This window comes from Ursus maritimus, unplaced genomic scaffold (genome assembly GCF_017311325.1).
Source record: "Ursus maritimus isolate PB19 unplaced genomic scaffold, ASM1731132v1 scaffold_7, whole genome shotgun sequence".
Lineage (NCBI taxonomy): Eukaryota > Metazoa > Chordata > Mammalia > Carnivora > Ursidae > Ursus > Ursus maritimus.
The window spans coordinates 79,416,384-79,433,771 of record NW_024426885.1 but is presented as its reverse complement, the minus strand read 5'-3'; the positions used below and the strand labels follow the sequence as shown (position 1 = coordinate 79,433,771).

At 42.1% G+C, this 17,388-nt stretch overlaps 1 protein-coding gene across 10 annotated transcripts in view; it reads left to right on the top strand.

Moving 5' to 3' along the window:
- The window catches only part of RNLS (renalase, FAD dependent amine oxidase), a 276,406-nt gene that overhangs the window by 225,045 nt on the left and 33,973 nt on the right, over window positions 1-17,388 (top strand). For 8 of the 10 annotated variants that reach the window (XM_040624702.1, XM_040624701.1, XM_040624696.1 and 5 more), the window contains one exon: window positions 2,968-3,143. The exons of the other annotated variants lie outside the window; for them this stretch is intronic. In XM_040624702.1, the coding sequence (XP_040480636.1) occupies window positions 2,968-3,143 (176 nt within the window). The remainder of the gene's footprint in view (window positions 1-2,967; window positions 3,144-17,388) is intronic. 10 annotated transcript variants of the gene reach the window in all.

Sequence of the window (17,388 nt, the reverse complement as noted above, 5' to 3'; positions counted from 1 at the left end):
TGTTAAACTGAATAAAGAGAAGAAGAAAGATAACATTATTACTACCTACCCAGTGACCAAAGAATACTGATTATACTGACTCGACGCTCTGAATCCTATTAACATATTTGTGGCTCTTTCCCGTGCTTGAGTTCCAAACCTGAGTCACGTTTAAACTCTGGTTGGCTGTTTGTATTTTTGGACTTAGGCTTCTAAAAATACCCTTTAATTTGGAGGGGCGGAGGGAGCTTTCCCTTCAAACTCATTGTTTCGGGTTGTGGCGATTCAAATTTTAATCTAAATTCTGGAAAATTTTTGTCTGATTCCAATAAAAACAAGCAGCCAGGTTGTTCTCTCATTGTCATTCAAGAACAGTTTCATTTTGGGTCTTAAATTTCCTTTTTTACTGTTCTTCTTGGAGTGGGTGGCTGATGTAAATGGGAGAAACCTGGCAGGACACCATCACTGCCCTCAGTAATTTTACAAGTCCCCCCCCCCCAAGAACAAATGGTCAGTGGGGTCAGTGTAACCTTCAGATTCTCAGCCCTAGGCTAGCATTCACTCTCCTTGGAAGCCTGCCACCCATAAGCCAGCTCAGAACCCCAATTCTTGTGCTTCAGGTCGACCCAGTAGCTTTCTCTGTTTTTAGGGAGATTTGGTACCTAACGGAATGGGGGTGGGGTTGACACCCCTTGTTGGGAGCAAGCCTCCCTGAATCTATTACCTGAGAACCGAAATAACACTCCCTGGGGCGAGATGGGTGATGGGATTTTTTTTTTTTAAAGATTTTATTTTGAAGTAATCTCTCCACCCAATGTGGAGTTCGAACTCACAGCCCCCGAGGTGGAGAGTTGCACGCTCTACCGACTGAGCCAACCCGGTGCTCCATGGTGACAAAATTTAAGGGTTTGAACTCCTGGGTCGTCCCCTGTGTGAGGAGGCTCTAAAGTCCCCCCTGGCGGGTTAAACCGAATGTTCAGAGGCAGTCCCTCCGTGTCCTCTTTCCAGTTGTTCCAGCTCGTGTGAGGTGGAAACAGACGACAGTCTCCTTACTGTAGAAAGGGATGGCAGAGTATTTGCTGCAAAGATTCTGCAGGCAGCTCTCCCAGCTCATGCATATAAAAATATCTGGAAGCACTCACTGGACTTTAAAATGCTCACAGCATTTTGGGACTCCCCCTTCCCTTGCGTTTTGCTTCATCAGCCAGGACGCTCGGGGCAGAGAGCAGTGGAAAAAATGAAGTACTTAAGAAACAGTACCGCACACCTATCATTTGGGCAACAGCTCGGGACCTTTTCTTTTGTCTAGATTCGGTGTGTTGCTTCTGTTCTCATAACTCACAGTGCTGAAGCCCCACCGATGATGCTTGCTGCAGAAATTGTGCCGAGCACATCACGGGCGTGACGTTACATAATCCAGACCACGGACCTGTGGGATAGGTCCTAAGATTCTGACTTTACAGAAAATGAAACAAAACAAAAACCCTGAAATGAAAAGAGGGTAAGTGGGCATATAGCAAGTAAGTGGCTTAATGCTGTGCCACGGGGTTTTTTTAGTGTGTAAAACTGTTTGAACAAACCTGCCTCAAATAGATCATTGTCTTACCCTTGACAGTCTGAAATTTGAATTTTCAGAATCAGGCTTGCCCGTGCCTATCTGGACGTTATAGACTTCAATATTCTCTTCTTTCAGCAAGGGTGGGGAGCACCAACTGTCTTATTAAGTCGTGTGTTTTATTTTTTTTTTAAGATTGTATTTATGTATTTGAGAGTGAGAGAGCATGAGCAGGGGAGGGGCAGAAGGAGAAGCAGATTCCCTGCTGAGCAGAGAGCCCACTACGGGACTCAATCCCAGGATCCCGGATCATGACCTGAGCTGAAGCAGATGTTTCACTGACTGAGCCCCCCAGGCGCCCCTATTTCATGCACTTTAGATCTATGATTGCTTCCTCTCAACTTTCTCTTCGACATGATTTAAAATCATAGTAACAGGCAAACTCTTAACATTCCTGCCCAGACTGTATTTTTTAAGGCCTCGGTCACTGCTTTCAACTTAAAACTTCATCCGATTTTCCATATTCCACAAAAGAGTGAAAGATAAAAACCTGACATGCATTATTTGAAATTGTGAAAATATAGCAAAAAAAACACAAAAAACACAGACCCTCAATGGCAAACAAAAATGGAAAGCAGTTCCATGTGATGAATGGGGGAGGTTTTACTCTTTTTTTTTTTAAGATTTTATTTGTTCAACAGAGATAGAGACAGCCAGCGAGAGAGGGACCACAAGCAGGGGGAGTGGGAGAGGAAGAAGCAGGCCCACAGCGGAAGAGCCTGATGTGGGGCTTGATCCCATAACGCCAGGATCACGCCCTGAGCCGAACGCAGATGCTCAACCGCTGTGCCACCCAGGCGCCCCTAGGGAGGTTTTACTCTTAACACTGCTTCAAAGATAAAGAAGTCAAGCCCATTTTTTAGAGAGAAGCTTGATTTTTTTTTTTGAACGTGGTAGAGATATTTTATTCTGGCATTAATATAATCTCAACAAAATATTTTGCAATCCGTTGAACAGAAAATGAGTGTTTACTGAACACCTACTTCGTTCTCAGAATGTAAGGAGAGTATAAGCTATCTATAAGAACCCCCCCTGCTCTGGAGAACTTATGATTTAGTGGATGAGAGAACACCCCGACCAATCTGATTTTACACAAGGCAGAGATTATGAGATGTTCCTCATCTCCTTCCTTCCGGTTCTTTAGCGAGAGCTGAAGATTTGTTCTCTAAAATACATCGTGACTGTGTCCTCCTCTTCAGAGAAGCTCGATTTTGAATTGCAGAGATTGCCTAATGTGGGCAAAGATTAGAATCCGTTTTCCCTCTATTTATTGTCTGATGACTGGGATTCATTCTTAAACCTGGTTTGAAATGCTGACAGATGCTTCCCTCTAGCCTGCTTCAAGACGTGTCTTGGTGTTGCTCTTACACTAGAGTCGTCCGAAATTGGGCCTTCCCTGGTGGTTCACACCACTGTCCCGTTTGGAGTCACACACTTGGACCACCACACGGAGGACGCAGAGGAGCTCATCTTCCAGCAGCTGGAAGCCATCTTGCCAGGCCTGCCTCGACCAGTGGCGACCAGATGCCAGAAATGGAGATATTCACAGGTAATCAGAGAATACACGGGTGAGGACGCGATGTGCTTCCTCAGAACTGAGTCAGCAAAACGGACTCCTTGTTCTCATCTCCGCCATTCCCTAGTTTAAGAAATGTGATTTCTGGAGCAAATATTTGTTTACCTCATGTATAAGCGTAAACTTTTACAGGTCTTATTAGCCGGTTATTTCTCAATGAAATTTTCTGCGGGGTTGTGTTCAAAGTCTAGCATCTCAAGACTTACACACCCTGAAAATCTGGGGTTTCCTATGCAGGCAAGGCGGGTTATATGTCAAAATGCAGCTGTTTCTCTGGGGTTTTTCTAAATCAGGACTGTGGTTATATAGAAACCACTTTAACCTCCCAAATTTTTTGCAATATGTCAAATTAACCTTGTAAGTGTATTTTGCTACCACAATTTTCATTTTTGTTAAGTTCCCACTTTGGTTTTGACTGTCGCCAGCAAAGCTCCTTGGGGCAGAAAGATGAATACCTGTATAATTCAGCTACTTGAGTTGTTTTTCTGGGTTAGAGAAGCCTTCTGCTCACGCTACTAGCTCAGACTTCAAGCTCTTTACACTAAGTAAATGTTGACTTTTCTGACAATCTCTGCATATTCCAACAGAAGTTTGTGAGTATTAGTAGAAAAAGCCTTTTGATCTGTAAACTCAGTTGTTACGCCGTTTGGGGACAGTGGAGCAAAGGGCAGAGGAGAAAAGCAGCAGGGACTTTTTCCCCCAAGATCTCTGAGCCTGTTGATTAACCGATTTACCAGCGCTATTGGTTACCCAACTTGGGAAACCTTGAGGAAAAATGGTACTGTGAGAAATTGCAGCAGATTTTGTGTATTTTACATGTAGGGCTTTCCAAAATCAGAGGAAATGGTAAATTACTTCCTAAAATACTGCAGCTTGTCTGTGTGTTTACCCATGTCTTCTCAAGTTCAATTATACAGTGAACCTTTGGGGAAAATATTTACTTAAATGTATCATGGTCACTTTAGAAGACTCTACTTTTTCCTTTTAAAAGCATTGAAAAAAATCTCAATAACTAATGTCCTGAAGTGCTACTAACTCAATCTTAGGTTGGCTTGAAAAAGAAGACAGGGAAATTATCTTGTTGCTATAATTTGAAGCTAGATGTATTACACTGCAAGTCCTTTTGCAATTTATAAATATTCATTTAAAAGGAACAATAGCTTGTGAGTTTCTTCTTGTGACATCTGCAAAATAATTTAATAAACTGAAAAGATGGGTTAAAATCAACTTATGTCTTCAAATTTAATGTGTTAATAGAAGTAGATTTGCCCTAACCACAAAATGACCTATTCAAAGTTGTGCAATATCACAAAATTTAATAAAAAATATTTGAACACAGAGTACATCCAAACCCTAGCCATGATTTTTATTATGATTTGGATGTTCTTTCTTGAAATTAACCCAGTGAATTTACAGCTCTGTTGTCATGAAAGCTACATTGGCTGCAAAGTCTAAAAGGGAGTAAGTTGTTTCATTAAAACTTAGAAGTTTGCATTTTCCAGTATTCATACCCTTCTCATAGTACCTTGAGTATCATTCTACAGAACATAACATTGTCTTTTATGGTATAGATCTTGCCACATTGTGAGATAGATGACGGTTATGATAGGTGATACATAGATAGATGATAGATGGATGGATGGATGAATGGATAGATGTATAGATAGATAGATAGATAAATGATAGATAGATAGATAGATAGATAGATAGATGATAGATGGATAGATGGATGGATGGATGGTTAGATGGATGGATAAATAGATAAATGATAGATAGATGATGGATAGACGGTTGGACAGGTGGATGGATAGATAGATAAATGATAGATGGATAAATAGATGGATGGATAGGTGGATGGATGGATAGATAGATAGATAGATAAATGGTAGACATGATAGATGGATAAATGGATGGGTGGATGGATAGATAAATGATAGATGGATAGATGGATGGATAGATGGATGGATAGGTGGATGACAGATGGATAGATGGATGGATGGATAGACAGTTAGATAGATAATCTCCCGTATCACCTCAGAAAAAGGAATAAGGAATGACAGGTCCAGAGACATAACAGGATTTAACTAGTTTTCAGTTTATTCCCAAGAGAACATTTCACCAGTGCTTTTCAGAGATCCATCGTAACCTTTGAAATTTGACATAAATGTGTGCACCCCTCTTCCCTTGCCATCCCAGATCACATGCTCTACCTTCAATAAGCTCATAGATGTGCGTGCATGAATATGGTCTACTATGTGCATAGGCTGAAGGGAAGGATTGTGTAGGGACAGGAACAGAAAAGGAAGAGGAACAACCCATTGGTTTTGAACTTCCGTTCATTTCTGAGCAGAGGTGCTGTCCCCATACTGGGGAAATCCCACCCATATCTTCTTCCAGTCTGGGTCCCATCCTATGTTCCTTTTCTTTTCCTCCTCTCCCTCTCCTGGTCCACCCCAAACGTCTCCTATTCTTCACACTCCATTCCCTTTTGTTTCCTCCCCCTTTCTGACGAACAAATGGTAGAGCCCTTCAAACCCTCATTTTATGAAATCCTCAGGAGACCACAGAACTGGCGTCCCCCACCCCCGGCAGCAGTGGGTGGCCTGGATTCCCCATCCTAGACCCCTCGGGATTGACTCTTTGTCTCCATTCATTTTTTTCTCTTTTGCGATCCCTGCACTGCATTCTGGCACCCAGTGGCTGCAAAGGGTAGGGGAGAAGAGGGAGAGAGAAAGAGGAATCATGAGCACCCATAGTAGTGCAGGCCAGGAGCTGGGCCATTCAAACGTGTGATCTCATTTAACATTGGAAGTAGCGTGACAAGGTTACTAGTTTTAACCCACTCCAGCGATGAGAAAACCAAAGCGTCAAAGCCATGAAATAAATTCCGTAGAGTCCCTTGGCTCATCATGACAAAACCAGTCTTCCCACCTGCCCGTCCTTCCCTGCCGGTCACTGACCCGCTGGGTCACGTGGCTGCTGCAACAGGACACCACAGGCTGAGGAGCTTAAAACGACGCGAACATATTAGCTTACAGCTCTGGAGATCAGAAGTGCAGGACGGGTTTCACGGGCTAACAGCGAAGTGTGGGCAGGCTGTGTTTCTTCCTGTGGTCTCTAGGAGAGGATCCGTTTTCTTGCCTTTTACGTTTGTTGGAAGTTGCCCACATTCCTTGGCTCGAGGCTGTCAGAGTCAGCAACAGTTGGTCAGATCCTCGCCATGCGTCACTCTGGCTGTGCCTTCTGCCCCTACTCTTCCTTTGAGGACCTTGTGATGACTTTGGGCCTGCCTGGGTATTCCAGGACAATCTCCCCATCTTGGGCTGCGGTGATCAGCAACATTTCTTCCAGCTGCGGCCTTCATTCTCCCTCGGCATGAGACCTCACTTTCGCAGGTGCCGGGCATTAGGATGTGGACATCTTTGGCCGGGGGTCGGGGGAGCGTGATTTCTGTCTACCTCACCCTTTTTCCTCCAGACTTCCTTGGTAGGTGCCTCTAGGAGGCAGTGTCTCCTGCTGTCCTCATCAAAGCTGCAGGGAGAGCATCCCCCTTCAAGGCCCCAGCCCCTCTAAGGAGGTGGCTGCTATGGGAAGGGGGAAGGACCGACTTTGTGGGGGTCACTTCTGGTTGCCCCACAGCTGCTCTCCCATGCCCGGGGCTGCCTCTAAAGCTACAGACCCACAGTGACAGGAGAGGGCGAAGGATGTCTGTTCGTTACTCGTTTGGCTACTCATTGGCTCAGTAAGCGTTCAACGAATGCCTGAAGTGTGCCTGGGCCTCTGCTCCCGGAACAAGACGAAGATTTGCTGACGGCCTTCTCCGAAGACACTGAGTTGAATTTTTGGTCTTGAGTAAGGTAACGGTGCATTCTTGTGGGCACCGCTCTACCAGGAGAAAAGAGGCAGCCGAAGGAGGAAGGCGTGTGTGAAAGACTTGGGAGCTGCTCTGTGCCTCCCATTCGGGTTGGAATAAAACACTCGAGTAGGCGGTTCGGACAAACTTAGCAGAGCAATGGCAGGTTTTCATAGTTCTCAGTGCTCCCTTTGGCGCCCTTTGTCCTCCAGAATTCAAGTGCTTATCCAGTTGGTAGAACTTGACGTATAAGCTGTGACGCGTCGCGTGAAGGTTTCTGTAGCCAGGGTGATGCATGAATTCTTTCGGCAGGAGAGGAGTCGCCGCAGATGCCCTTCCGTGTACCTCAGCGGCACAGGTGATCAGTGGATGGCCCTAACACTCTCGCTGCTCTCACTGTGCTTTCCCTTGTTTGGGGGTTCTCGCGATGCCTTGCTCCAACTATCCTAAATGTCTGGTTTGCTTGTGAGTTGAGCTCTGATGTTCCCCACCTTTCTTGAGTCCCCGAAAATGCCAGTGTCCTTTCCCCACTTTATTGGGCACACTTATGGAGTACTTTCTCTAAAACAAAAACAAACTAACAACCAAAAAAAACCCTTTGAATGTATTTTCAAATACCAAGGACATCAGGAGAGGAATTTAAAGGGAAGGAAGGGAGACATTGTTATCTCTGGCAAAGCGCATGGACCCGGACTGAGCTCTTAAGCTTTTGCAGTACAATTAGAAATCGGGTATCTTCTGTAGTTATATATATATATATTTTTTTTTAACCTGGTTTTCTGCCCTGAGAGGATGCCTTCTCTCTCCCCCATGGCAGTCCTTTCATATTTTGTAAGAAGAATCATGAACTCTTTAAGAATCTGATAAAAGCTGGGGCGCCAGGGTGGCACAGACAGTTAAGTATCGGACTCTTGATTGCGGCTCAGGTCATGATCTCAGGGTCTTGAGATGGAGCCCCGAGTCAGGCTCCAGGCTCAGCCCCAGTCGGCTTGAGATTCTCTCTGCCCCTCCCCCACCCTCGCTCATGCACACAAGTGTGTAGTGTGCGCGCGCATGCTCTCTTTCAAATAAATAAATAAATCTTAAAAAAAAAGAATCTGATTAAAGCTATGAGCATGAAGGTTCTCATCATTTCAAAATATACATGTACACATGTCCACAAAAATTACATGTGTCTGTGTCACATTCTGATAATTCTCACAATATTTCAAACTTTTTCCTTATTACTATATTTATGATGGTGATCAGCACTCAGTGATTATGTCTCGCTGAAAGCTAAGATGATGGTGAGCATTCTGTAGAAATAAAATATTTTTAAATGAAGGTATGTACATTTTTGAAGACATAATGCTATTGTACACTTAACTGACTACAGTATAGTGTAAACATAACTTTTTTTATTTTTTTATTTTTATTTTTTTAAAGATTTTATTTATTTATTTGACAGAGAGACATCCAGAGAGAGAGGGAACACAAGCAGGGAGAGTGGGAGAGGAAGAAGCAGGCTCACAGTGGAAGAGCCTGATGCGGGGCTCGATCCCACAACGCCGGGATCACGCCCTGAGCCGAAGGCAGACGCTTAACGACTGAGCCACCCAGGCGCCCTGTAAACATAACTTTTATATGCATGGGAAACCAAAAGAATTCATTTAACTGGCTTTATAGCAATACTCGCTTTGCTGCGGTGGTCTGGAACTGAACCCATGATATCTCCAAGGTGGGTCTGTAACTCCAATCTTTACAAGTACCTTTTATGAAACTTTAAAGAATATCCAACATTTGTCATCCTCCCCAGCACTTTTAGAAGTCTCTCTTCTCATTCTCTGTATCCCCCGCTTCTGGAAGCTTCCCCACACCTTCCCTGTGCACGTTTACCTCTTAATTCCCCACCGAAGTTTCTCTGACCAGCAGCCCTGTGGGCTCATCTCTTCCTGTCTGTCGTCCCTTCAGCCTCCCGTTCACATTCTTCACTTTTGACTCTTTTTTTTTTTCCTTAAACAAGTAACCCTTCTCCCTTTTTAGTGCAAATTCCCCATTCTGGCTTCCTCATGACCCCAGTTGGCATAGTCCTCACCAAGAGTGGAAAGAATAAAAGAGAAAAGAAGAAACATACAACAGCTTATGGCCAGAATTTTCCTTAGTTGTTTGTGTTTGGTGGGGGAGAAGGTGCGCACACAGAAGAGCCTGAAACCACCTAGTACTTCCATTCTTGCCCCGTGAGATTAATTTTGGGTGTGTGATGGTGTCTAGGTCATCCCTGGAAGGTCAAGTGGCAATTCATAGTTTCATTTTTTTCTTTTTCTTTCTTATGCATTTTCTATCGTCCTCTTTATCTTGTTTTTCATAGTTTGGAACTGGAAGGCAGTGACTGATTGTATGAAAATACCAAAATTATAAACCCCAAGGATTATCCTATTCAAAGTAGTCAGTCACCTTGATAAGCTACGCCCTTATTTGAACAAGATGGGGCACGTCTTTCAGAGCCTGGCATGCATTCTTCGGCTGGATCATTGGCTGGATCAGGTCTTTAGAATTTGAGCTGGAATTTGATGTTTTAGGAACAAAGCCATTTGGACTGAAATCTTTTTAATAAAATGGATGGTCAGTTTTGACACTTTTCTTAAACATTACAGATTCAGACATACGGCCTCCCAGGATAAGTACTCTGAAAAAAAAAAAAAAACAAACCATTGTGTTTATCAGTTCAAGTACGTTCCATGTGTTGCTTGGTAGTTTATGTGCACAGTAAAATCATACTCTATTGGTCATTCTGCCACTAGTCCTGTGATATTTCTCCCATATTTGTGCTTTATAATTTCTAGATTTTTAATGATGTGATTATGATCTTGGACTCTGGTACCAAAGGATTTAGATTCAAAGCCCGCTCTCAGTGGGCCTCTGAGCAGGCTAGACAGGCGCTCCAAGCCTCAGGGCCCACTTGTGACCAGTAACAACTGAACCTGCCTTGTAGGGCTGTGGTTGGAATGAAAGGGGCAGCACGGTGGAAAACATTTACCACAGACGCTATTACGAAGCAAGTTCTCAGGAGATATTACTAAATGGGTAGTGAGAAGAGGAAGAGAGGACGTGGGGTCATTTCCTAAGCTGAGCTCATGAGTCCCTGTCCCTTGCTTTCTTTTCTTGACTACCTCTCTTAAAAAAAAAAAGATTTTATTTATTTGACAGAGAGCAAGAGAGCACAAGCAGAGGGAGCAGCAGAGGGAGAGTGAGAGGCAGAAGCAGGCTTCCTTCTGAGCAGGAAGCCTGATGCGGGACTCGGTCCCAGGACCCTGGGATCATGACCTGAACTGAAGTCAGATGCTTAACTGACTGAGCCACCCAGGCGCCCCGTGACTACCTCTCTTCATGGCCACGTGCTGTCCTACTTTTTCATTTTTCCTACTCTCTTTTCAGAGTTTCTCTCTTCTCTGTGTTCTGTGCTTCACTTATGCAAATAGCCCTGGACAAGGCATGTTTCTGAAGGACTGATTCAATGCCAGGCGCTATGACATTCCCTGTGACGTGCCATAGGGACCGTTGAATAAGATCAGAGCAAGGTGAGACCAAAGAGGTGGATTTCTGCGGATGCAAGGAACTCTTGTCGTTTTTTTTTTTTTAAGCTTATACATTTTTCATCTTCTTGCTATTTATTCCCAGACTGACTTGCACATTCTTTAGTGTTTGGTAGTTAAACACACTTATGCCATTTATGCTGTGAGTCAACATTTCCTGGCATGACAGTATGGCCACAAGAGCGCTCTTGCCTATGTGCCATGAGTTTCTGGTAACGTATGGAGGGCCAAAACAGGCCCTTTGGGATAAGTGGACTCTGGCATGACCCAGTCCATCAACAGCAAGACACATAACAGGTGTCCACACTAAGCATTCCATTGCGTCATCTCCCACCTCTTTGTCACGGGCTCATTACTGGCGAGTTGCTTCAGTTCGTTATGAGGTAGCTGAGTATGTGTGAGATCATTGGCTGAGAAGTTCTGATCCTTGAATTAAGGATGTACAGTCACAGTTTAATTGAAGTTTATATGAGCAGATATTTCCCCTTTTCACAAAATTCCATATTATGCAAGCTATTAAATGTTTTAACACCTAGGAATTTAATTAAATCATTTTTTCTTAAGTCCTCATGAGACTGACCCTGCCATGTATTCAGTATCACACTTTTTCAGAAGAACTAATTATTCCAAGCAGCATTACTTTATAGAAGAACTTTCTAGAGCAGTCTGTCATTCTTCCTGGGCAAAGGCCATATATATTCATCTGCAGTCAGTACTACTACTTAAAACTTGATGGTGGGAGTTATTGTATGGGTGTGGACACCCCAAGAGAAACAGGCCCTATTCCAGCACAATTCCAAAAAACTGAAAGTCTACTTGATCTATTTAGGGTAGACATCAATATTGTGCTATAAAAATAATGAAAAAGTTCAGTTGCCAAAAGCTATTTACAGGCACATTAGAAATTAATAATGTATATTCATGTTTCCATTTCACACACCTATATTGAGTTCTCACTCTATGCCAGACATTATGCAGGATTCTCAAAGACAGCTCCCTTCCTTCAAGGGGTAGCTCTATAACCAGCAAAGCTGACCAAAAAGCAGATAATCATGAGATAGTGAGGTTTGCTGTAAGAAAGGTATGTATAATATACTCTGAACACAGAGAAGTTTTTTTTTTTCTTTTTAAGATTTTATTTATTTGAGATAGAGTGAGAGAGACAGGAAGGGAGATCACGAGCAGGGGGAAAGGGTGGAGGGAGAAGCAGACTCCCCCATTGAGCAGGGAGCCCAACGTGGGACTCGATCTCAGGACTCTGGGATCATGACCTGAGCCAAAGGCAGATGCTTAACCGACTGAGCCACCCAGGCACCTGAGCACAGAGAGTTTGCGGAGAGTGGTTCATAGCTTCCTAAGAGAAGACATCACTTGAAATAAGTCCTACCAAATGAAGTCAGACAGGCAAAGGGAATGATGTTGGAATGATGTTCCAACAACAGGTGCACTTACCCAGAGGTGGGAGAACGCAAGGTGCATTCTTTCTTTATGCCTTGGTCTAAAGCACCTCTATAAACATGACAGCCCACCTCATCATTTTATTACACTGTATTCATTATATATTCTTTCTCTGTATTCATTCTCTCTCTCCCTCTCAAAAATGCCATTTATTTTTTATTTATTTTTTAAAATATTTATTTATTTTAGAGAGAGAGCATGTATGTGCCAGTTGGGGGAGGGGTAGAGGGAGAGAATCTCAAGCAGACTCCTGGCTGAGCGCAGAGCCCGACACGGGGCTGAGTCTCACAACCCTGAGATCATCACCTGAGCCAAAATCAAGAGTCAGACGCTCAACTGACTGAGCCACTCTGGCGCCCCACAAAAAATGCCATTTATTAATCCCCTACTCTGTGTAGCTCACTGAGCTTTGTACTTACCTCACGTCACCCTCCAAGCACTCTGTGAAGTGTCTCCTCCTTCCCCATTGCACAGATGAGGAAGTTGGGAAGTCGAGGCTCAGTACCTTGCATGAGGTTCTTCCACTGGGAGGTGGCAAAACCGGAATTCAGCCACAGGTCTGTTTAAAAGCCAGTGCTTTCAAACACCTCATTCACTGCCAGTAATTGTTTGAGTTCTGGCTTTCTCTCAACTATGACACATTCTTCTATCATCGTTCTTTTGCTGCTGTCATCTAGAAATAATAGTTAACATTTATGCTCTGATTTTAGAAAGCACTTTCTACTTCTTTTCATTCAATCCCCACAACAATTCTGACAGATCAGGAAGTAAATATAACTATCTTTGCTTCAAATGAAGAAACCGGGGTTCATGTTGCATGGTTTTGCCTAATGTGACGCAACTAGTAAGTAGCAAAATAGAAATTGGAATGTTTCATTTTAGATTCAAAAGTACACGGTCCACACTGTACACAAAAATTAAGTACACATGGATCACAGACCATAGAACCTTAAACTATAGAACTTCTAGGTGAAAACAGGAGAAAATCTTTATGGTCTTGGGTTTGGCAAACATTTCTTAGATAAGACACAAAAAGCACAAACCATAAGAAAATAAATTGATAAATTGGGCTTGATCAAAATTAAAAACAATGTCTTTGAAAGACACTGTTAAGAAAATGAAAGGACAAGACACGGACTTGGAGAAAACATTTATAAAAACATATATCTGATGAGACTAGTATCCAGACTATATAAAGACCTGTCACAAATCAGTAATAAGAAAACAAATGGCCTAATTATTTAAAAATGGACAAAAGATTTGGAAGAGCACTTTACTAAAGAAGAGGTATGAATTTAACCATGGGTATGTAAGAGTGCTACAATGAAAACTAGAAAACATTGCTGAAAGAAATGAAAGAAGACTTAAATACAGGGAAATATATTTTATGTTCATAGATTGGGAGACTTAATTATTGTTTTTTAAGTAAACTCTATGCCCAGCATGGGGCTTGAACTCATGACCCTGAGATCAAGAGTCACATGCTCTACCAACTGAGCCAGCCAGCTCCCTCGGGAAACTTATTAATTTTAAAATGGCAATACTACCCAAAGGTGATCCACAGACTTCTTGTAATCACTATTAAATTCCCAATGGCCTTTGCAGAAATGCTGACCCAAATATTTATATGGAGTTGCAAGGGACCCCCAGATAGCCAAAACCATCTCAAAAAAAAAAAAAAAAAAAGCTAGAGGACTCACACTTTCTAATTTCCAGCCTTACTACAAAGCTACCCTCATCCAAATAATGTGGTAATGGCATAAGAATAGACATATAGATTAATGGAATAGTACCACGAGTCTGGAAATAAACCCACACTTACGGTCAATTGATTTCTGATAAGTTTCCCAAAAACATTCAATGGGAAACAATAGTCTCTTCAACACATAGTGCTGGGACAACTGGATATCCACATACAAAAGAATGAAGTTGGACCCTTAACTCACATACCATGCAAAAACTTACCCAAAATGGATTAAAAACCTAACTACACAAGCTAAAATCATAAAATTTTAGAGGAAAACATTAGGGTGAATCTTCGCAACCTTGTACTTGGCAATGGTTTCTTAGATACAACACCAAAAGCATAAGCGACAAGAGAAAAAATAAATAATTTGGACTTCATCAAAATTCACAACTTGTGTGTATCAAACAGTTATCAAGAAAGTAAAAAGACAACCCATAGGATGGAAGAAAATATTTGTGAATCACTTATCTGATAAGGTTCTACAATCCAGAATATAGAAAGAACTCTTACAACTCATGGCAAAAAATCGAACAATCCAATTTTAAAATGGGTCAAGGACTTGAATAGACATTTCTCCAAAGAAGAGATACAAATGGTCAACAAGTACAGGAAAAGATGCCAGTGTCCTTAGTCATTAGAAAAATGCAAATTAAAACCACAATGACATACCATCTCATACCCACTAAGATGAATATAATTTGGAAAAAAAAATTAAGAAAGAAAAAGAACAAATGCTTGTTAAGAATGTAGAGCAATTAGAATGCTCCTACCTTGCTGGTGGGAATATAAAATGGTTTGGACATTGTGGAAAACGGTTTGTCAGTTCCTCAATAAATTATACATAGAATTACAAGATGACCAAAATATCCCCCTCCTATATACCCAAAACAATTGAAAACATGTGTTCAAACAAAACTGTGTCCACAAATGTTCATAGAAGCACTGTTCACAATAACTAAAGGTGGAGATAGGCCAAATGTCCAACATGGACATGAATGGATAAAATATGGTATATCCATAAGATGGATTATCATTCACGCATAAAAAAGCAATGAATTATACCTCAATTAAAAAATCAGTCATTAAGGGGGCACCTGGGTATTTGGTTAAGCGTTTGACTCTTGATTTCGGCTCAGGTCGTGATCTCGGGGTCCTGGGATCGAGCCCCACACTGGGCTCACCCTCACCCTCTACCCCTCCCCCTGCTCGCTCTCTCTCTCTCTCTCTCTCTCTAAAATAAATAAGCAAATCTTTTTTAAAAAAATCAATTGTTAGGTGAGAAATATGTCTTCAACATATTTCTAATAAGAGGACCCATGGGAAATTATATAGAAATACATATATTAAACATTTGAAGGACAAAAAAAGAAAGCAATGAAGTATTGATAAATTCTACAATGTGGATAAACCTTGAAAACATTGTGCTGAGAGAAACCAGACACAAAGGCTACATCTTGAATAATTCTACTCATATGAAATATCTCGAATAGGCAAATCCATCGAGGCAGAAAGCAGATAAGTGTTTGCTTATCTGGCTACTACTAATGTCGTGTGTATTTTACCACACACACAAAAGAAGAGATTGGATGGCAAGTAAGGACACAAAAAAATGCCGAACATCTTTGGTCATTAGGGAAATGTAAATGAAAACTAAAATGAGATGCCATGACACACCTACTAGAATGGCTCAAATCAAAAACTCTGAAGGTGCCAAGTGCTGGTGAGGACATAGATGGTGCAAAATGGCAGCAGCCCCTTTGGAAAACACTGTCACAGTTTCTTACGAAGTTAAATACACACTTACCATCTGACCCAAGGACCCCACTCTTAGGGATTTACCCAAGAGAAATGAAGACATACGTCCAGATAAAAATTTATTTGCAAATGTTCATCGATCGCCGTTTTGTCAACAATTGCCCCAAATCTCAAAATAACCCAAATATTCATCACCTGATACCTGGACAAAAGGTTGTACATCCATAAATGAAAAACTACTCAGGAATAAAATGAAACAAGCAGCTACTTCATGAGTGACCCTCAGAAGCATTATCTAAGTGAAAGAAACCATACTCAAAGGCTATCTGTCGTATCCTTCTACCCGTATGGCTTCCTGGAATAGGCAAAACTGTAGGGACAGAAAATCGATCAATGGCACGTATTGCATGGTGCACTGGGTGTTATACGCAACTAATGAATCATTGAACTTTACATCAGAAACCAGGGATGTACTGTATGGTGACTAACATAATATAATAAAAAAACATTAAAATTTAAAAAAAAAGAAAAGAAAATCGATCAGTGGTCTCCAGGGGCTGTGACTAGGAGAAGGGGATGAACTACAAAGGGGCACAAGGGAAATTTGGGGGGACGACAGAAACGTTCTCTATGTTATTGTTGCAGTAGCTTAACACGGCTGTGTACATTGTTAAAATTGATAGACCAGTACGCATGTGAATTTCACAGTATACAATTTAGCTGACTCAATTTAGCTGACTTTTCAAACCACTTGTTTTTTATCCTCCATTATCGTCTTTCTGAGGAGCAGAAGCATTGATTCTTCTACTTTCACAGCATTAGAAGTAGGAAGGAGGTTGTTTTGTATCTGAAGATCAAAATGGTGGCAGTCTTTGAGCTAAAATCTCACAGGCAAACTAAAAGCCATGGGGTTCGTTCAGAACAAGTGAGGACCAGAAAGAAATAATGGTCATGTTTCTGGGTCATCAAGAAAAGGAAAGGAAATGGAGTGGGAGAAGGGACAAGGAAGGATTGAATTGGTGGGGCACTAAGCTGCTGTTAAATGGGGGAGAAGTGGTGATGAGGCCACTTGAGTAGGAAAGATGATTTTACCTTCATGTCTAGACGCACAGATCAGAAGCGTTTTTGGCCCTCTGCATCCTAGGATCCCAAGCAATTGGATCCTTTGAGAGACTGTGGCACAACATTTATATTTAGATGAAAACAAGAGGATCCCACTCTGTTAGATCACCTTGTGGCTACAAAATGGCGCCTGTCCCCCCAGCACCCCAGGCAGGCTCGCCGAGTGCTAGAACGCAACATATTTGAAGAGTTAATGCATGAATATACTAAAACTTGCTGAAGGGCAGGAGAATTTCCTATTAAATTAAAAACTCTAAAGGGGACTCTAATACGACCATTGTTCTGTCTGTTATTACTGCGAGAGTACTAGAGAAAACAGTAGCTCATTCTTTATTGTGTGCTTGTGAACAACTCCTCGTCGAAATAGACTGACTCCTCCAGTGCTTTCAGGACTTTGAAAGATAGATCTAAACAGATTCAACGTAGACCTCAGGAATCGAATATTCGATTTCAGCAAAGTATGTCCTTCACAATTCAAGCCCCACTAAAGCTGCTACGTGGACCATATAATTGATTTGTGGCGCTTTCTGCCCCATGGTTTATTAAACTAGAAGAGACAAATACCAGTAAAGCGAAAAGCTCCACTGAGAATTGACCAAACCACATCACTTTCTTCACACCTAGAGTATTCCAACCAATAGTAATTTTACAGCGGCTCTCCATAGTCCCAGACACAGCTCTGCAGCCAGGAGCCCACAGCACAAGCAAACC